The following is a 22,740-nucleotide window of genomic DNA, read 5'->3' on the forward strand; positions in this document are numbered from 1 at the left end:
TTTCGTCAGTGTTGTCACTTCATTTCGAAATTAATTACGCAAAACTGATCTGTTAAATTTGAAAACGGTCTTAACCGTCAAAATTTGAACATGAATAACATGTTGATTCAGGAAAATTTAGGGCCTGTTTCAACTGTCCGAATTGCTACTAATAACTTTCTGCAAGCTAATGAAAATGGCCAGTTTGTCTGCTGCCTCGCTGTATTTTGCTCTTGGGAATATGCTGCAATTTGAGTTGAATAAGGTTGTTCTGAAGACTATCAGTTCTCTTATCGCCCTCAGGTCTGAATCAGTGGTACTAATATGGACATTACTGATGAGCTGAAGGGAACCTTTGGAATCTGAAAGCTACACTATTGTTGTGACACAACACTATTGCTGTTATACTATTGTTGACTACTTTTTATAGCCCTGAGTGCTCTTTAGTTATGATGAAATATGACCAGGAATCCTACTTGTAATATGTTAATATTTCACAATTTATTTTCTTTATGTAGCCTTCTATTTTACAAAAAGATTTAAAAACCGATGGCTTTTTTGTTTGTGTTGTACCTGTGTTGTTTTATGTCTAGAATAAAACAAATTGCAGCTTATTGAGTTCTGACGTCTAATAGTAAAACAATTAATTCAGTACGTTTCAATAAGCACTATTGAACGCAATATCGATAATTGTAATTGCCCGTTGAACGCCAAAAATTATCAAAATTAATCTTTCAAGGGCGATTAATTGCCCTTTCGTGAAATAATAATATGATACTTTGCGCACTAATTTCTCTGAATAATAGTGCACTGGTATGGGAAATAACGCACAATTAGTTGTTTTAAGAAATTAAAAATGTTTTTCTAGTTTCATATAGGCTATAAGAAGTACATTTCCCTATCAGTTTCACGTTTTCTATTGGTCCATTTCGGGAATTCCTTATTCCGAAAGCGTTTAATCCTTGCATCTTATCTCTTAAGCTTTGTTAATATATATCACACACAGTTGGAATCTAGTAAAGAACGAACCACAGTGAGTCTGGCATCTCTTAAATTAGACATCAGACCCCAGAAATCCAACTTTTCGAAAGACAAGTGCATTACATAATCTCTTGTCAAAAGATATGTGTGTTCTGATATCTTGTATATGAGGATGCATTTTTTGGGTCAAAATTTGCGTTTATAACATTATTATCTTTTGTTAGTAATTGTTGTCGGCCATGGATATTGGACCTTCCTATCAAATGAGCCCTTAAACAGCTCTCCATGTTGTTCCAGTGCCCCGCTAGCGGCGAAGAAAAAAAAAGTAAAGTAAAAAAGAGAAACATCTGTGCTACCCATGCAAAAAAGTGATTTTCTTTGTTCTTCAAGTCTGGGGGCCGTAACTTACCTGTGTGTACAGTGGCGATTTTAATGGTGCAGTTTTCAGTTCGGTCCGATACCGTTTTCGAGGGTTTTCAGGCTTTTTTTTTAATTCTCATGAATTTGTTTTCAGAATAATTTTTTTCCATTAAGATTAAACGAAATCATAGTTACAGCTTGTTTTTTCAAAAATTGTTTTAAATTTTTGGTTACTATGAGCCGTGGTTCGGCCCAATATCCTTGTACAAGTGTCATATGGTTGTATAAATTTTAACTGCGATCGCTGTGTTTTCAACTCTTATTCTCAATCCCACTCTCTTTGAATACTGCTTATTTAAAAATATTGCTTTTTTTTACTGATGGTTTGTATTTCCAGGTTAAGAGAATCAGCTCTAGACATGAAAAAGCACGAATCAAATTCAGGACAAAGTTCTAACTCTTCAGATGAATCATGCCTTCTACTAGATCCTCACAAGCCTACTCATCCCACTTCGTGAGTATTTATTTATCCTTGCTGTCTTGCAACTGTACAAAACATCTTTTCATGTCTAAAAATAGGGTTGTCAAAAAGGGTGAGGATGTGAGAGAGAGAGAGAGAGAGAGAGAGAGAGAGAGAGAGAGAGAGAGAGAGAGAGAGAGAGAGAGAGAGAGAGAGAGAGAGAGAGAGAGAGAGAGAGAGAGAGAGAGAGAGAGAGAGAGAGAGAGAGAGAGAGAGAGAGAGAGAGAGAGAGAGAGAGAGAGAGAGAGAGAGAGAGAGAGAGAGAGAGAGAGCGAGAGAGAGAGAGAGAGAGAGAGAAATTCATTTTTAATTGAAGACCAATATTCACAAAAAAATCATATCAAACGGACCTACCACGTGAAAATCTATACAGATTTGTTTGTGGCAGGACTCAATATTTTACTCACTTACTACATATATATTGCAGAAAAAAACAAAAAAAAAGAAAAAAAATGCAATTTTATAAATAAATAAAAAATTACAAATAAACCTCATGGGAACCGCGAACCAATACTTACAGAAGACAGTCCCCCTCCTTACCTATCCTTACTCATCAAGAAATTCTTTATCATATTTTTAAAAGAGGCTACACTCTCAGCCATCCTAGTGCTTTCCGGAAGACTATTCCAAACCGAAACACACACATGCCTAAATACAAAACTAGACCTAGCAGTGTGTCGTCTCTCGTGTACTAGGTCCGCGGAATTCCTTGTATCATAAGAATGGTACGCAGAATTCGATGATAAAACATCAAAAAATAATTAGTTGCTAGTTTATTTTAACACTTATACACGAAAATACCGGTCTGATAATCTATCAAGTGCCCAACGTTTAAAATATTAGAATGGCGATAACAATCCATTGTACATTCACATTTTTCAAAATCACCGAGCAGGCGCAATGCTTTATTCTGCGCAATTTGTATCCGTTTAAAATTTACAGCAAAATTACTAGCCCACACAGAACAACTGTATACAATGTAAGGATGAATAAGTGAATTATAAGGATGAATAGTGAATATGATTTTAAATATTATAATTTTGTTGGGTGCTGTTTGGAGGTTCGGTGGTTTTCGGGTCCGATAATTTGAGCTTTAATTATGATTTTTTTTTCTTTTTTTTTTTTTTTTGGTTTATTGATTTATTAGGACGGTTTTCTCCCGCACAAGCCTGCTTCAGGGAATCGATAATGTATACTTTATTTTTTAAATAAACCCAGTGTTACTTACTTATATAAAATTTTCAAAACTGAAACAGGAAAAACATGTTTGAATCTACGAATCAGCCCTAAATCCCGCTCAACTTTCACCGATACCATTTCACTATGTTTTTTTCCAATTTAAATTACAACCAATCTGAACACCAAGATACATTGTATTAAATATCTACTAAATTTCCGTACCATTAAAATTAACTAAACCAAAAACATTATCAATAACTCCAGTACGACTATCATATAATTAGTTTTACTCGTGTTCACTGCTAGCAACTAAGACTAGCAAAAACATTTAGGTTACGTAGCACTTTATTTGCTTTTGAAACAAGCTCACCCAAAGCATTTCCAGCAATCGTTATAGCTGTGTCATCCACAAAGGATAGAAATGGACAAATATACTAGTAATCGGCAAAAAGACTGTTAATAGACAAATATAGAACAAATTTTTGCCTTGACAACTCTGCTATCACCTTTTGGCAAAAAACACACAATAAGTCTCTTAAAAAATTGAGCTTTTCAACATGCTTTGGAAACATAACTAATTGCCATCCTCAGCAAAAACAAAAGAAATAATGATCCAAAACTCCTTGATAGAAAAAAGTTAAACAAATTCATAGCATGATGGATTGCTATAAATAACTACAGATTGGACTCTTAAGTCCCATTCTTATGCATGCTGCATAGGTATATGAAGTCTGCGGCTCAGAATAATAAATTCTCATGGTAATTTTGGAAATTAAATTTAAAAAATCTGCCACCTATAAGACTTGAACCCAGAGCTTCCTGCATTCTAGGCAGGGTGGCATATAGACATGCAAAAGACCACGGACCTTAGTCTTACCGATTGCTGATGTTTTTCCACTGCCATCAGCTGGCAGATGGTTTGGGAGTTGGGATCGAGTCTGAGCAATTTTTTATATTTCAGTGAAGGTTCTAAGTCTAGTTGTGTATTCTATCTAACCTTGGTGTGACGGCAGTGGTGGTTCAGATCTTTCTTGCGCCGTGACAAAATTTTAATTTCCCCCCCCCCCCCCGAAAAAATGACTCCAACCCTAAAAAAAAATCCCGGATACAGCCTTACCTACTAGCCTACATTATTTAGTTTTGCTCGTGTTTGATTACACTTATTCTTGTGACTTCTAGAGTTGGAAAACTTCCTTTTGTACTTCATGTCACTGAAAGAAGCCTATCTGTTTATGCAACGGATCTTCGCCTTCTCGACCTTCAAGAGAGGATTCTTTTCGAAAGCGTAAACAGGTGGCATTTTTGAATGCTGAACGATAAAGTCAGGAATCAGTGCTATTATAATGCTATATATATATATATGTATATATATATATATATATATATATATATATGTATATATATATATATATATATATATATATATAAATATATATATATATATATATATATATATATATATATATATATATATATATATATATATATATATATATATATATATATATATATATAATGTTTAATAATTTTAAATTTTATTATATAATATTATTATATAAATTGATAAGTTTTCGGTGCTTTATTAAATTAAATAAGAAAAACAAGTTTTTTAACTGAAAGTAAGCAGCAACGTTAAAACTTTAAACGAACAGAAATTATTCCGTATATGAAAGGGCTGTCCCCTCCTCAACGCCTCGCTCTTTACGCTAGTTTTTTATTGTTTAAAAAAAATAAGAGTTCTGAGAAAGTCAAACTTTAGCGTAAAGAGCGAGGCGTTGAGGAGGGGACAGCCCCTTTCATATACGGAATAATTTCTGTTCGTTTTAAGTTTTAACGTTGCTCCTTACTTTCAGTTAAAAAAAACTTTAGTTAAAAGAACGTTTTTGAATTAATGCAGGTTTTGATTTTGGCTCACCGTACATGAATAATTAAAACAAAATTTGCAGACTAATTTTACTTTTATTTGATTAAATGGCTTTCTCGAAACTTGTTTAGTTTTATTTACGAACGTTTTTATTAGTAATAAATATACGTAACTTACGAATTCTTACGTAACGAACTTCTATATTCATATATTTTAATACGTATATTAGGGGGCTCGCCCCCTAGTCAATACCTCGCTCTTTAAGCTAAAGCTCGAATTTTGTTCCAATTCTTTAAAAATGACCCGTTAATCACAAAGGCCGTTATTTAGAATAAATAGCTCTTATGAAATTACTAAAAAATCTTTGGCATAAAGAGCGAGGTATTGACTAGGGGGTGAACCCAATCATACACATAATATTTTCTGTTCGTTTTAAGTTTTGATGTTACTCCTTATTTTCAGTTGGGAAACTTGTTTTTTTATATTTAATTTCTGATTTTTTTTTAAATAATGCTGGAAAATCCGGCGCCCCCTTCATAGCAATGTCCCTTCCCCCATGAAAACTTCTTTCATGGAAAGATCTTTCCAAATAACCCCCGACCCACCCACCCCCCTACTACTAGAAAAAATCCCCCCTGAAAACGTCTGTATACTTCCTATTAACCGATACTATATGTTAACATTTTGTAAAGTTTATAACTTTAGGCCCTTCCCCCGGGGACTTCGGCGATTAAGTCATCCTAAAGGACATAGTTATCATATTTTCAACCATGCTGAACAAAATGGTTATCTCAAAATTTTGATCAGGTGACTTTGGGGAAAAAATGAGCGTGGAAGGGGGTAGTGGCTCTCCAATCTTTTTGATTACTTAAAGAGGGCACAGGAACTTTTAATTTCCATTTAATTGAACCCTCCCACGATATTCTAGGACCACTGGGTCGATACGATCACCCCTGGGAAAAAAAACAACAAAAAAACAAATAAACACGCATCCGTGATCTTTCTTCTGGCAAAAAAATGCAAAATTCCACATTTTTGTAGGTAGGAGCTTGAAACCTCTACAGTATGGTTCTCTGATACGCTGAACATGATGGTGGGATTTTAATTAATGTTCTATAACTTTTAGGGGGTCTTTTCCCCTTTTTTCGAAAATAAGCCAAATTTTCTCAGGCGCGTAACTTTTGATGGGTAAGATTAAACTTGATGAAATTTTTATATTTGAAATCACAATTAAAATCTGATTCTTTTGATGTATCTATTGGTATCAAACCCGTTTTCTAGAGTTTCGGTTACCATTGAGCCGGGTCGCTCCTTACTTACAGTTCGTTACCACGAAACTGTTTGATAATAAGCTTTTCAACAATTGTGGTTTGACCCCTTTTCTGGGACTACTATGAAAGAACGGCTAAGCTGGTTGGACCACCCTTTACGGATGATTTATCTGGGGTAAAACGATAAACAGGATGTCATCGAATGGGGTGGGTGGGAATGGGGCCATAAGGGACGATTCAGAGTGAATTAGAACTTCGGGGAAAGATTAAAGAGTGAACCTTTCAATATATTTGGGTGTAAGAGAGTCATGCAGTGGCAACAGTGCTGTGTTGGCGTCAGGTGGCTTAATGTTCTAATGAGTTGTTAACAGTAGTATTAGTATTATAATGTCTTTTCTAGGAATTTGGACACATTGATTCACCTACTTAAAGGAAACATTGGGACAGGAATTTTAGCAATGCCCGATGCTCTGAAAAATGCAGGTTTAGTCCTTGGAACTGTGGCCCTACCAATTCTTGGGTTAATAACCACCCACTGTATGCACATGCTGGTAAGTATAACAAGCAAAAATCACTGGGCTAGTACAAAAACAAAAAAATAATAAAGAATAATTAATGAAGAAACATCTTATGTGTATAAACAGATTTGTATAATAACTAGCCTAAAATGCACTTTGATTTTCAACGTGCTTCGTGTCTTGAGGAGTCTCCCCCCAACTACCAGCTACCTAATCATGTATACTTCACGCTAAGAATTCCCTGTAATTAATAGGGGTTACTTTCGCCATAGCATCCAAATTACATGCTTATTCCAAATACATTGCTCCAAGAGGTTGAACTATCTCTCCACATTAATTGAAAACATCTCACACGAGACTTTGAAAATGCTATCCCTAAAAATTCACTTCTTGATGGTTCGTGCATACCCACTCCCCCACAAACTACCCGCGTACCTTCTACCTTCTCCCAATAACTTGTGGGAAACATACCAATATAACTATTAGTAGTACTGTGTATACCTTCTATATAATAACCCTTAATTTTGTGTGGATTGTTTTATCAGTATTTTTTCGACAAAAATATATACATCAAACAAATCTCTTTTATTGGTGATTCCAATTAAAATTCATCAAGTACAAAGTAATACATTAAAAGCTACGAGCCTGGTAAAATTTGCCTGATTTTCGAAAAAGGGGGAACCCCCCAAAACAGTCCAGTGATCTTAATGAAAATTACACATTTAGGTACAGCACATCAGCGAAGCCTATTGTAGAGGTGTTGCGCTCCCCACGCCCATCTACATACACCCATCTATAATGTAAAATTTTGTATTTTTATAGAGGGAGATTATCCTATTAAACTAATGGTTCTAGAAAGTGAGAGACGGCTCATTTAAAAAGAAATGAAAACTTCTAGTGCCCTTTTCAATCAGCCAAAAACATTGTGCCACAGCAGCATGGTGTTCTGCCATTTTTGTGGCACTAAACTATAATTTCGACCCAAAGAGGGTAAAGTTTTGAAATTTGAAATTAGAATTACTAGAATTAGAATTCTAGAAACTAGAAATTAGAAACTAGAATTAGTATTAGAATTACCAATCGACTTAGAATTACTGAAACAACTTTGTATTGAGCTTCTCAGTTGTAGATGCAGTAATACTGTATGGTGACGCATTCTTTCCAAAAGAGTCAATTAGTCTAATTAACATGAACGGTTAATTTTTTTTGGCTTTATTGTACCTAGTTGATTCACTTGATGTTTGATAAAATTGTGTACAATGGTGCATAATTTCGTAATGAGGAGGAGGAGACAGGTGGAAGGATTTATTGAGGAAGACAGGTGGGTCATTGCCCAGGTTGGAGGGGGGATGCCTAATACCCCAAGGAGTGGATTTTTACACCCAAATTTTATGGCTCTCCATAAGCATTAAATAAATATAGGAAAAAGTCTTGGGGGGAGGGGGGTATTCATTAATCCCTAATCTATGTTAATTTTGATTAAGCCTGATATAGGTGCTGCGGGGTGATAGCTCCCTTGTTATTGCAGAAGAATATTTTCTTCTTCAGAGGTGGAGCGGCACCTTGAGTGTCACCACGAAATTTCTCATAAGGGGGGAAGCAGTTGTTGAGGAGCTTTTTTTTTTATCGATGTTTAAGTTAAAATATTGGGTTAAAATATATGTTTTTTTTTTAATTAATTTTTTTTTTTTTTACATTGAACAGTTATGTGGCAATGAGCTGTAACTGTAAGTTAGGAATGACTTATGATTACAGTAATCACAACTTTAGAAAAAAATAGTTTGATTGCAACATATACATTAGAAGAATTGGCTTTTCATGATAGTCCCTAATACACAATATCCGTTAAGTTTAAAGTCACGTAACAAAAGTTACGAGACTGAGAAGATTTGCTCAAAAAAAAAATTGCAACTGTGATTCTCAAATTAGACTCAGTTTGAAATTCGTCTAAGCTAATCTTCTGCATGGGCGCTAATCAGGGGGGGAGGAATTTCCCTCCCCCCAGACTTTGAAAATACCTTCTTATTTCTATTTCATAGCAATTTTCTATTTTATCATAGCTAACTGGTCATTCCCTCTCCCTTACAATCCCTGCCCCCTGCCGGCGCCACTCATCTTCTGCCATTCATTTTTTTTTTCCAAATTCATTCGATGCCTTTAATAACTATTACAACACAAAGCAGCTAAGTGCCAGAGAGGTCCGGGAACAATTTCAAAAACGATCAGAAATAAAAAAAAAACAAGTTTTTTTTCAGATTACAATAAGCAGCCACTTTAAATTGTAAGACGAAAAGAAATTATTTCGTATATGAGGGGGACTTCCCCCTCCTGGACCCCCGCTCGTTGTGCCAAAGTTTTGTTGTGGTTTAAAAATACTTCTTATTCCAACTAAGACAAAAAATTTGAAATTCAGCGTAAAGAGACAGGGGCTCATAAGGGGGAAACCCCCCTCCTTGTATATGGAATTATTTCTGATTGCTTTAAGTTTGAATTTCGCTCCTTACTTTCGTTTTAAAAAACAACAACTTGTTTTTGTCATTTAATATGTTCAGGGACGAATGTGGCGGTATGACCTTTGAAACTTAAGGGATATGGGATAAGGGATAAGGGATATATTATTGTCCATAGTTGTAAGTCGATTGACTGTCAAGGAATTATCACTTGATAGCATTTTAGCTCTGTTCTCGCCCAAAATTTTGATTCTTGGCACAAGATGGCAAAAATCAGCACTTTCCTACATTTTTATCTCTTTTGTTACGTAAAAAGGGCACTAGAACTTTTGATTTCCGTTCGATTGAGCCCTCTGCCGTTATTCTACTACTGCTTTGATATGATCACCTCTGGAAGAAAACAGCAACAAATAAACCCACACATGTCATGAAATTTCTTTGCGAAACGTCAAATTTCGTGTTATTGCCCTTATAATCTTTAAACCTTTGCAGTAGGGCTCCTGGCCATGCTTAGTATGATGCTGCAATTTTTATCAAGGTCGTACCCGTTTTAAAGGACGCCTCTCCCATTTTTCTTAAATTGCTCAAATTGTCTTGGGCTCTTAAATTTTGTGAGTAATTTTAAATTTAGTAGTCTTTATATATTTGAAATCACCCTTAAAAGGATATTTATTTTTCTATATTTACTGTTATCAAAATCATGTTTGGGTTGTACCAAAAGAGTTTTAGTTGGGGGCCTACCAAAAGAATGAAGGCGTTTTTCTAATCCTCTCAAATAAGGGTTTGTTTTTTACACGCATTTTTAAGACCAGTTTACCAGTTGCAGAATTTTGTTTTCAGGAAAAATAGTTTTTACCTGCATTTTTAATATCAATTACAAGTCAGAGAAATATTGGGGGGGGGGGGGTCAAACAGGGTAAACCCCTCCCTTCTTTCCTTTATACAACCCTGGCTGTAGGTTATCTTATACCGTTTTTGTTTCTTTGGTTTTTCATATATATATGCTATACTATTTCAGATTGATACGGCACAACTCTTACGTGAGAGATTTAATACCGGCCCGCTTGGTTATGCTGATGTTGTTGAAGCGGCATTTCAAGCTGGACCAGCACCCTTAAAACGATTTTCAACTTTTGCTAGGTATCTATTGCTGTTAATATTTACATTATTCTTTTTGTTATTTTGGGCACGAAAAGTACCTTCTCATTTATTTTCTCATTATTCTTAGTGTTTGTTATTTATTTACTATTTATTCTGTGGCAGCCGATGGATTGATCTCTGCTTGCCGTTACGGGCCCCAGGGTTCGAACCCAGCTGCCGCAAGGTTGGGTAATAGGCTTATTATATTTCCTTGTGAAACGTCTGCATTTGTCGAAACCCTATGCGCCGTCAGTGACTCTGGCGGATCTTTATCATTTTTTATTCTGGATGCCATTATTATTATTATTATTATTATTTTTTTATTGTTACTTAGTTGCTTATTTAATTTATTGTCATTTCATTTACGTTTTTCTGATCATTATTTATTTGTCATTATTGTTTTTATTATTACTCTTACTTTGGGGTGAAATGTACCTTTTGATTTAGCTTATTTTAATATTATTGTCATTTATTTATTTTTGCTACTTGTATATTTGCTTTATTGTTATTTGTCACTTATATTACTTTATATGTTGCTACTTATTTATTTATCATTACCCTTGTTGTGGCTATTTGTGTCTTGGGAATGAGGTGTACCACATTCGATTCAAAACGGGAAAATGGTCAAATTACCTAGCAAAACGGAAATTTTAAGAAACTGTTCTTAACTCTCCAATACCAATTACTGATATGCAAGGCCTAGCAGAGGGATTTCGCTGGATCTTGACTCTTGTGTCCCCTAATCTGCCCCTCTCCCCTCTCCCTCTCCCCTCCTGGTATTACAATATTTACGGATTTACCATTGACTGAAGTGTGTAGTCAGAGAGATAATTAATCTATTCAAAAAACTAGGAACAAAATTTATGTAAAAATTAAAAATATAAAAAGTCTCTACGGCTAAAATGTGCAATAAATACCTCCATAAAGCGATCAAGATACAAAAACTAAAAACAAATTGGAAAGAGATAGAGAAAAAGTTAACATGAACAAACACTCCAAATAGTGGGAAAGGAAGCTGAAAAAAATACCATACTAAGAAAATATAAATGGACGGGATGGAGAAAGAGAGATGCCTGTGATTGTCCCATCCCCTTCTGTTTATTGGGGTGTTTCGTGAAACAGACTGGGATTATTTTAATCGGAACCTACCCATCTATAATACAATCTCAGTAAGTCTGCATTACATACATGATTCGCTTGCGCGATTCAATTTCACTTTTTCGTTTTGAATATATTCAGCATAGTTTGTAGTCCCTACTGGCAGTGCTTATATCCGTTGTATGGCCCTCCAGCCAGGAAAGGAAACGAGAAAACGAAACCAGCAGAAATTAACATAAGTTGGGCGCAAAACCCCTATGCCTTCCCAAGGCCAGAACAAAATTTGCACTTTACTGAAAAAATATAAATGTTTTTACTTTTATAACTTTAATATATCAAATAAAATTAGCATTTTGATTACTAAATATCAGTATATTATATTAAACTAAAATGTACATTCATTTGTATTTTTTTCAGTAAAGTGCAAATTTTGTTCTGGACTTGGGAAGGCATCGGGGTTTTGCGCCCAACTTATATTTCGTTTTGTGTTTGACTCGGTTAATTATTGTAATTTCTGTTCGTTTTGGGTTTCTTTTATTTATTGATGCTGATTTGTGGTAGTTTCACGCTTGGTAGAATATTTGATTTATTTTTGCTCATTTTTTGTTTAATGGAGTTCTTTAATTTTCTTTGAAAAATATATTTTGCGGAAAAAGTTTTTTAAATTAATTTCTGTTCGTTTTAAATTGACATAGTCTTTTCAGGGGAAAAAAAATTAATACTTTAAATCTTTTCGTTTTTTAAGACTTTATAGTTTGGCCTGCTATTTGTATGCTAGAGAAAAATTTTCTGCAATTTTCAACAACATACACCCTTTTAAAAATCTGGACACAAACAGTACTGTTTAATTTAGTTTCATACCTTCTCTAGTTGACCTGAAATGGAGAACTTGATACCATTCGCGAAAAAATCTGTTTACTTTCTTTGATAGCTTGGATACACTTACGCTATTTTGATTTGGTTAAATTTTAACAGCAGAAATGGGAGGGTTGCCGTGAGAGGGTGGGCGTGGGTGGGTGGGAGTGGAAGGGGGATTAGTTGCCCTCAAATCACTTTCGACTATTAAAAAGGGCATCAGCCCTTTCTATTTTCAATCGAATGAGCCCTTTTCGAAGTCCCCACAACAACTCCTTCGATACGAAGTGCCCTGTTCTAAACAGCAACAACAGCAAAAAATAATACATTATATCACTTCGATCTTTACTATAAAAATGGCAATCCTTCCAATCGCTTTCGACTATTAAAAAGGGCACTAGGCCTTTCGATTTCCAATCGAAATAGCCCTTTTGGAAACGACAACGCTTTTTATAAACACCTTATATGCCCCCAGGGCATAAATTACAATCCTTACACTAAGGTCTGTTAGGGTGGTTGTCATTCTCTAAGACCGAATCACTTTCGACTATTAAAAAGGGCACAAGCCACTCCAATTTCCAATTGTATGAGCGCTTTTCGAAGTTACTACGACAACTTCTTCGATACTAAGTACCCTGCTCTAAAGGAAAAAATTAATAAATAATACACTGTACCAACATCGTTCTTATATGCCCCCAGGGCATAGCATAAAACCCTTGCCCTGGGGATTGTGGGGGAGTGTCCTCCTCTTTACTTAATCCCCGTTTCTTGTCTCGTTCTCAAGTTTCCCCGTTCTTTACTTAGGCAGCGCGATCATGCTATCTATAATTTATACAACAACTTTCTATATGAACCTTATATGCCCCCAGGGCATAACTTATACCCCTTGCACTGAGAGTTCTGAGGGGATTATCATCCTAAAAGACATAATTTTCAGAACGTTCAACTACGTTGAACAAAATGGATATCTCAAAATTTTGATTGGATGGGTTTTGGAGAATGGTGGGCGTGAGAGGGGCGTTAGTCGCCCTCCAATCACTTTCAACTATTAAAAAGGCACTAGCCCTTTCAATTTCCAATTGAATGAGCCCTTTTGAAGTTTCTACGACAAGGCTTTCAATAAAAACTTTATATGCCCCAGGACATATCTTACAACCCTTGCCCTGAGGGCTCTGGGGGGAGCGGTTGTCATCCTTAAAGATCTAATTTCCGAAACTTTCAACTACGTTGAATAAAATGGCTATCTAAAAATCTTGATTGGATGTGTTTTGGGAAAAGGTGGGCGAGAGCGGGGGATTAGTTGCCCTCAAATCACTTTCGACTATTAAAAAGGGTACTATCCCTTTGAATTTCAAATCGAATGAGCCCTTTTTCAAGTTTCTACGACAAAAATTTCAATAAAAACCTTATATGCCCCCAGGGAAGAAATTGTAATCCTTGCCCTGAGGGTTGTGGGGGAGTGTCCTCCTCAAAAATATATTTTCTGTCTGGAAATCAACTACGCTGAACAAAATGTCTATCTCAAACTTTTTATTGGATGTGTTTGGGGGAATGATGGGCATGGGGGGGGCTAATTGCCCTCCAATAACTTTTGACTATTAAAAAGGGCACTAGCCCTTTGAATTTCCAATCGAATGAGCTTTTTTGAAGTTTCTACGACAACGGCTTCTTTAAAAACCTCATATGCCCCCAGGGCATAACTTAAAACCCTTGCCCTGAGGGCTGTGGGGGAGTGTCCTCCTCAAAAACATATTTTCTATTTGGAAATCAACTATGCTGAACAAAATGGCTATCTCAAACTTTTGATTGGATGGGTTTGGGGAAATGATGGGCGTGAGGGGGGCGAGTTGCCCTCCAATCACTTTCAACTATCAAAAAGGGCACTAGCCCTTTGAATTTCCAATCGAATGAGCCTTTTTTGAAGTTTTTACGACAACGACTTCTAGAAAAACCTTATATGCCCCCAAGGCATAACTTAAAACCCTTGCCCTGAGGGTTGTTGGGGGGTGTCCTCCTCAAAAACATATTTTCTATCTAGAAATCAACTACGCTGAACAAAATGGCTATCTCAAAATTTTGATTGGACGTGTTTGGAGGAATGATGGGCATGGGGGGGGGGGGCTATTTGCCCTCCAATCACTTTCGACTATTAAAAGAGTACTACCCCTTTGAATTTCCAATCGAATATATGCTTGGGGAAATGATGGGCGTAGGAGGGGCTTGTTGCCCTCCAATCACTTTTGACTATTAAGACTCCAAGTTCCAATTGAATGAGCCCTTTTCGAAGTTTCTACGACAACTCCTTCGATACGAAGTGCCCGGGTGAAGAAAAAAAACACATTGTGCTCACATCGTTCTTTACTTAGGCAGGGCTGGCGCGCTGCCCATGATGAAAGTCAAAAACTGATCTCCAGGTTTACCTAAGACTAAAAACAACAAAATTTAAAAGAGAAAATCTATAAAAAAGCTTTTATCAGATCATGCAGAATAAATACACCATTCAGTAATACATACATACATACAATAAAACATCCGTGCATAGATAATTTCGGAGATCACACTGCTTTTCCATGACGATAAATAAAAGTTCAAATAGGGATAAAGTATTTTAATAGACAGCGTTTCACAAAACAGTGATACAATTTCACAAAAAATACTAAATATTTTGGTCACATATGCAGTGACCGTCATGAGTAGTAAAACTCGGATGAATTTATAATTTTTTGCAAAATTTATCACTGTTTGTGAAACACTGTCTATTAAAAGGAGTTTATCCCTATTCGAACTTTTATTTATCAACATCCGTGCAATAATACATACCGTGTATAAAAAGCAATTGGGTACTTTTATCAGACGTATTAATATTAAATAATAATAGCATTACGGAGGAGGATTGGTCAGGTTTTTTTTCTGCCATTGGAAAAATTACAAGTTTTAAGACTAAATATGAAAGAGAACGGCGGTTAGGACATGTTTTGTCACTATTCAAGGATGGATTTCTGTTATTCGTTTGACCACCCCCACACTCATTCTCAGTGTTCACAAATTGTAATTTTTCTGGGTAGCAGGAAAAAATTTTTCCCTTTTTTTGCTCTTCAGTAAGTTTTGCTAAATTGTTAATTAAGTAAAAACTTTACATAAAACTGAGGCATTTTTCATGTTTTATTATCGTTCCATTTGTTCTTTATTATTCTTATCATTGGCTGTCTTATCTTGCGAAGCAAAATTTTTATTCTTGGGATGTTTACTTAAAAGAAAAAGAAAAAAAGAATTAGCGCAATTTCAGAAGGCCATAAATGCAAAATAAAAAGCAGTTCTTTTTATCTTAAAGAAAAAACTTCCTTTCTCTGAAAGTAATATATCCTTAAATACCAATTGTCTGTCTTCAGGGAATCACTGATGATGATGGTAAGAACACCCTTCCTGAAGAACAAAAAGCTAAAAAAAAAAAATTAATCCCTCCAAAACATAACATAAGGAATTGCCAAGGTTTTGTTGATTCATTGTGTGTAATTTCAAAATCGTCAGGAAAAATTATTTATAATTAACGAAAGGGTATTCCCCTTTGAAGCGATTTTCTTTTGTAACGTAGTTTTACTAGTAACTCCAATGTAAATAAAAATTATATGTTGGGAATCTCAATAAATTGAAAATTTGTTCTTAACAAAATATTAAATCTCGAATGTCACTGGCTTAAAATTATTCTTGGCGTATTTTTGTCAAATTTTCTTCTTCTTCTTCGCCTTTCAGTCATTATGTATAGTCAGTAGGGTTTTGTTTCCTTTTTTATTGACTACATTGAATTCAAACGGACATAACGAGCCTTATAAAAGCCCCAGAGGAATCACGCGACACAGGTTTTTATTTGTGAAAACGTGTTAGCTAATCCATCATATTATATTATATGTAATAATATTTATTAACGCTAAAGCTTTTATGGGCTATGGCTGAGTCACAAGTTCGAACCTTAAAACGTACAGGGATTAGGAGGTACAGTTGGGGGGCTGCCGCCCCCCAAACCCCCGCTTCCGTATATGAAAGGGGCTGTGCCCTCCTCAACGCCTCGCTCTTTACGCTAAAGTTTTTATTGCTTAAAAAAAGAGTTGTGAGAAAGTCAAACTTTAGCGTAAAGAGCGAGGCATTGAGGAGGGCACAGCCCCTTTCATATACGGAAGCAGGGTTTGGGGGGTGGAAGCCCCCCAACCGCACCTCCTAATCCCTGTATGTTTTAAGGTTCGAACTTATGACTCAGCCTCTTTAACTCTTTAGAAAACGTAGTTTTTTTCAAATAATTTCTGGACGTTTTTGTACAGTTTATTACTTATTATTGCTTGACTAACTGTTAGCTGATCGTGTCAGGAGTTAAAGTTGGGGGCTGCCGCCCCCCAAACCCCCCGCTTTGGAAGATTTTTGTGTTAAGGCTTTTAATTCCTGAATACTGAAATCAAATGCACAGTAAGATTTTCTTTTTTCAACTTTTCTTCGAGCATGTGGGTATACGGCATGTTATCTTGGTTTATATCAATGACTTGGCTTTTATTCTTGGTTTATATCAATGACTTACGATTTTCTGTTTTGGATTTGTTAGATAGTGCACATTCTGATTGTAGGGTGATTATTCCTAGTTTTGCAGATGATACCCATTTTACTGCCGCAGCAAAGATTTAATAGAGATAATGAGAAGAGGTATGTTAAGCATTGATATGTGGATGAGAGTGAAGAAGCTATTATTAAATCATAGTAAATGAGGTTTTAAGATGTATGGTAGATCATCAAATTTTTACCCTTGGGCTGTGGCTGTGCACAAGGAAAATTGTGTAATTAATTGTAAAAGTAATGAATGATAAAATGTTCTTATTGTGAATGAATGTCTTATTTTTAAAAATAATATTTCTTTTATTAATAATAAGATTGCAAGAAATGCTGGAATGTTGAGAAATTTAAAAAATATATTACAGGATTCTATTTTGAGATTGATATATTTTTCGTTAGTTTACCCGTATTTAGTATATTGCGTGAGTATATGGTCTAGCACATTTTCAGTGCATTTGCAGCAGTTACGTGTGGTACAAAATATGGCACTGCGAGTGTTGTCCGGAGATAATCGGAGAACCTCGGTGAGACCCCAATATGTACAGTTAAATATTATCCCTGTGTCAGGTCTTGGAAAATTTTACCATGGGTTATTTATGTTTAAATATTTTTCTAATTTGGTTCCCAAGTGTTTTTTAAATTTATTTATTTCTGGTGATGATGTACACAATTATCCTACTCGTCATGCTAGAGATATACGGACACCTCAAGTTACTAGTACTAGATCGCTATTTTGAATACGTCATGTGGGGCCAGTTGTCTGGAATAATTTGCCTGTTTCTTTAAAAAGTTCAGCGAATCTATGTGAATTCAGTCGGGACCTTAAAACCCTTCGTCTCCATAGGTATGAATTTGTATGAATTTGTTTAAAGGGTGGTATAGTTGAGTCACTCTCAGGTTTGCCCAGAACCTGTTTTTCCCGTTTTTCCTATATATTTTTATTTTTTTTTGTTTCGTTTATTTATTATTTATGGGATGGCGGCGGGAAGTTTTGGAGTATGTGAAGTGTTGATTTTTGGTTATTGCGACCAGGAGCCGAGTGAGTGTAGGATTTTCATTTTTTCTTCTTTTTTTCTTTCTTTCTTCTTTTTCTCTTTTTTTTTCTCTTCTTTCTCTTTAGTATGTTATTATAAGTGTTAATTTTAAGAGGCTAAATACTTCTGAACAAGCTTTAGGTTATGGAAGGTCATTTGTTTTTTTTGCGTTGTGTTGTTTTTAGAATAAAACCTTATCTTATCTTATCAAAGCAGTGGAGACTTACCTGTTAACGAAAAAAAACAAGCAACAATCCTAAAATGCTTTATTTTAATACTATTAAAACCTTTTTTATGAATGACGTAGTTCCGAGACGAATGCCGATGCAAGCTCTTGGCGGCATTCGTCTAACATGGGCTCTTATGGGAAAAGCGAGGTTTTTCGTAAATGTAAATTCGGGGGATGATTTTTTCGGTCTGAAAATATCAAAAGGCCCTAACAGGTCGAATTCCGCTTCGAATAGTCCTCATTCACCCGGATCCGTTGCCAACCGTGGCCTGTAGGCGTGGCTAACAAAAAAAAAAAATTTTTGATGAACATTAAGTTGGTTTTTGGAAAACAGGGAAGGAGTGATTGGATTGAGCTGAAATTTTGAGGATAAGCTCCCAGGTCCCAGGAAAACTTATCCTCTAAATTTCAACCTGATTGGACAACATTAAAAGCTGGCTGTGGGGGGAGGGTCAAAACTTCCAGCCCACTTTCCCCATGAAGATAAAGTCGGAGGGGGGGTGAAATTTTTCATGTTTCTTAGTTTGAGCTTAGGCTACAAAATGCGATCACCGCCGTATCTCTGCGACCTCTAGGACCGGAAATCGCTTAACATTATGGTGGGTCGCCTCTTTCAAGAGGCACAAGTGTGCCTCCTTGACGATGCCATTCCCGAATTTCCTGGTTCTCTAAAACAATACTTACTTGTTTGGTTACCATCCCCACCCCCTCTCCCCCTTCTAGCCTTAATCCCTTCCGGTCATTCCACTGCCCAGCTTCTCCACAACTTCAAAAATATATCTTACTTGGCTTATTTTATTAGTTTAAATTTGTGTATATTAATATTTGTTTAAACATGAATCTTATTGTTTCTTATTAATCTTAACTGTGAAAATGAAATCTGATCCGTCTAATTAGTTAGGTGGAAACTTACACAACAAAATATATTGTAAAAAAAAAATTCGGAAAATATGGTTCAATTTCTTATACAAATACCTCTATATGTAGTTTTGTGGTTTTTGGTGTAAAGGGTGCTAAATTTAGAAAAAAAGAAATGAGGAAGTTCGAAAATATGGCACCAAACGGCTTGAGAAAGGTGTAGCTTTCCTTTGAAGGGGTAGTTGTCTTTGGAAATCAATAGATGTTAATGTTTGAATTTTTACTGACGAACAACGTTGTCAAATGTAGTTAAATGGTTTTGCTTATTTATTTTCACAGTTGAACGTGGCAACACTGATGAAAATGCAGTTACTGCTCTAAAAACCATAATTTTAGTAATTAAACTTAGAAAACCGCAGTTCTCAGGTTTGTGTAGACCTAAGATAAGTCAATGGGTAAAAATGTGTTCTTTTATGTTTATGTCGTCGGCACTTCAACGATTTTAGATTCTTCACCTTAATATGTACTTTCTCTTTTAGGAGAATTTTGAACATATTCCTTTGCATAACTCAGTTAGGATTCTGTTGTGTGTATTTTGTGTTCGTTGGGACAAGTAATAAACAGGTAATAATTCTTTTTATTTATTTATTATTTACTTACGTAGTATTTATTTTATTTATATATTATTGTATATATTTACTATTTTGTGTATATGTTTAATATGTTTTTACATAGTTTATTATATTTGTTTATCTCATGTACTTTATTTGTATGTTTGTTTTGTATGATAAATAATTTTATGCATTTAAATATATTACTTATCTATATATATATATATATATATATATATATATATATATATATATATATATATATATATATATATATATATATATATATATATATATATATATATATATATTATATATATATATATATATATATATATATATATATATATATATATATATATATATATATATATATATATATATGTACTTTTCATAATTGATTGTTTGTTTTTTTACTTTTGGTTCGTGATATCATACTAAAATTTCTGAGATAATGGTCATTACCAACCAAAACTGGCCTAAAAAAAAAATCAGGAAAACCGGATAGGGCACTAAACATTGGATGTCCTTCGGAGCAGTACCCAAGCCCTCTGAAGAGCTTATGTCTAGAGTACAAAACTAGTTCCGTCTATCGAGCATAAATTTCTCTATGCTTTGAAGTATTCAATTAAGGGGACCAGCTAAGGATTTTGAAAATTGACAGCTTCTCAGTATAGCCATCTAAACTTTAATCACTAGAAAATAGATGGCACTACTGAGCCATTTACTGGTAACCACCATATAGCTGCTAAAATAATGCTTGAAGCTCTAGTTGGTAGCAGTGTTGGCAACGCTGTACAGTTGTACCGTTCGAGGTCCTAGTACTGTTGTGATACACTTGGACGTTTCATGGTACAATCCAAAATGTATGGTACATTTCAGTAAACTTGGGAACATCTTCAAAACACCTGTTAGGGATTTAAGAAAAAGAAAACAATTTTCTTTGACGTGACACAAAAAGAAATCTCTGCAAATTTCAAACTAATCATCCCATGAGAAATAGCACTCAGAATTAGTGTCTGAGGGAGGATGAAGATATTATTAAAAGCAAAAGGTTGCTTGCCTTTCAGTTTTATCCTATTATTTTGTCTGTGAAGAGGAAGCTGAGCTATAATGCTGCAATTGTGCTACAAAGAATCTTTTGGGTACAACTGGGTCAGAAAAGTAATACAACTTATCTCGAAGCGTTGGCAACACTGTTCGGAAGATAGTGTAAATAAGATAATACCCGTGGAACAATAGCCTAGCGGTTATATGTGAAATGATAGCCTACTTAAAGTGCATTCAGTTTGAAATGACGAGTAAAGAGTAGACAGGAGTAATAAATACAGAGGAGTAAAGTAGGATTGAAAGGTATTGGTTAAGAAAAAATATTTTTACCCCGGATTCAGGGAAGTCAAAACACAAAAATCTCGAGATTTTTTATTCAGTCGGATTGAGTATTTATTTATTTTCTTCATTTTATTATTTATTACATTTATTTTTTGTTACTAAAAAAAACATTTATTATTATTATTATTTATTTTTTTATTATATTACTGTTTTATTTTATTATTATTTTATTTAAAGCAGTAAATTATTTTATTGTTATTTTTCGTATCTACGAGGTGTGGCTGTAAAATAACAAGACTATTTCTGCAAAATTTCTCATTTTGAATTGATCCGTCTTTAGTTATCAACACCTTCAATATACACCCCTCCTCGATCCCTAGAGCGCTTCATGCAAATTTCCCATGGTTCAAAACAGTACAGGAAGTCTTTTCTTGATAGCTCCTTCATGACAAGTGCCGCGTTTTCTTTTAAATTTCTTTCGCAGAGGGGGGGGGGGCTATTTTACTCTCTAGGGAATATCACTTGCTAGTATTTGCGTTCAAATCTGGAAAATTAGGCATCCACGTTTCCTAAATCCTATATTTAGGGGCTACTACATGAAGTATGTCATCTTCTTTGGGTATTATTATGAAAATTAGCCTAAAATCTATAGGCTACAGACAATTTTAATATTTATGAGTCAAACCTCTAATTCAGTCTAGAGACAGGAAAAATGTGAAATGCCATTCCTAGATGTGTGTTCGTTAAAAGTTGTGAAATGCGTAAAGTATAATCCTTAAAAATAAATTTAGACTCCTGGGTGTCCCTTATCCCATAAATGCCAAAAATATATAGAAATCAAGATATTATATAAGTTTAAATGATATGATCATGACTTATGCAGTACGGGATAATACTAATAACTCACTATAGCACCAAGCCGCCGGAGATCAACACAGCTGTGCACGCTCCTCCTCCATTCCTATCAATTCGAAGCTACCCTCTTTACACCCTCCCAAGTAGTTCTTATTTCCTTTAAATCTTTTATTACGACCTCTTCCCACCGCATTTTGCGACGACCTGCTTTTCGTTTGGTTCTAGCTAGATGGATGGCTAAAATGGACGGTATTTGATGATCTGTCATCCTTCATCCGTAAAATGCTGGGATAGGTAACTTTATGTAGGAATTGGAAATGAATGTAGATAATTTCGGAGACCACACTGCCTTTCCATGACGATAAAATAAAAGTTCAAAATAGGGGTCATCAGAGTTTTACTACTGACGACGGTCACTGTATATTTGACCGAAATATCTGGTATTTTTGTGAATTTCTATACACTGTCTATTAAAAAGGATTTTATCCCTATTTTGAACTTTTATTTTATCGTCATGGATGTTTCTTTTAAAAATAAGGATAATGGTTATTAAAATGATTAGTATAGTTTGTCTTTATAAGCAAGAGCTAAATCATATTCCTATGTTTATAAACATGTAAATTTATATTTAATTAATATATTTATATATTAAAATGTAAATTTATATATTTAAATTAATTATATATTTAAATTAGTTTAATGTAAGTATATATATTTAAACGTATAGGTTTCAAAAGCAAATGGAATGTAAACGTGACGAGATGTCTCACTGTAGAAAAGATTATTTGTAAATTGTCAATTTTAATAAAATTACAAAAAAAAACTCTAAACCTTAAATATTTTTTTGAGAGTTTCTTGTATAGCGTTTTTGTGTTTTTTTCTGAAGACTTTTGAACTGTTCTTGTCTATCTGTGCACATTTAAACCTGCTTGATAATATTCTTCATCGGTAGGCTTTTTTTATGATTATTATTCTCTTTTCAATGTCCTTTGCTTAAAAATGAAATATATGAG

The 22,740-nt window shown here is 34.7% G+C and overlaps 1 protein-coding gene across 1 annotated transcript in view; it reads left to right on the forward strand.

Annotated features, from left to right (window-relative positions):
• The first annotated feature begins 1,720 nt into the window (after positions 1–1,720).
• LOC148938423 (neutral amino acid uniporter 4) overlaps positions 1,721–22,740 on the forward strand; it is a 44,598-nt gene continuing 23,578 nt past the window's right edge. The window contains exons 1-4 of the mRNA XM_089107803.1: positions 1,721–1,834; positions 6,555–6,705; positions 10,141–10,262; positions 19,469–19,553. Coding sequence (XP_088963929.1) covers positions 1,740–1,834; positions 6,555–6,705; positions 10,141–10,262; positions 19,469–19,553 — 453 coding nt within the window. The 5' untranslated portion in view covers positions 1,721–1,739. The remainder of the gene's footprint in view (positions 1,835–6,554; positions 6,706–10,140; positions 10,263–19,468; positions 19,554–22,740) is intronic.

This window comes from Artemia sp. Qi Xiang Cuo, unplaced genomic scaffold (assembly GCF_049724085.1).
Source record: "Artemia sp. Qi Xiang Cuo unplaced genomic scaffold, ASM4972408v1 HiC_scaffold_3312, whole genome shotgun sequence".
Taxonomy (NCBI): Eukaryota; Metazoa; Arthropoda; class Branchiopoda; order Anostraca; family Artemiidae; genus Artemia; species Artemia sp. Qi Xiang Cuo.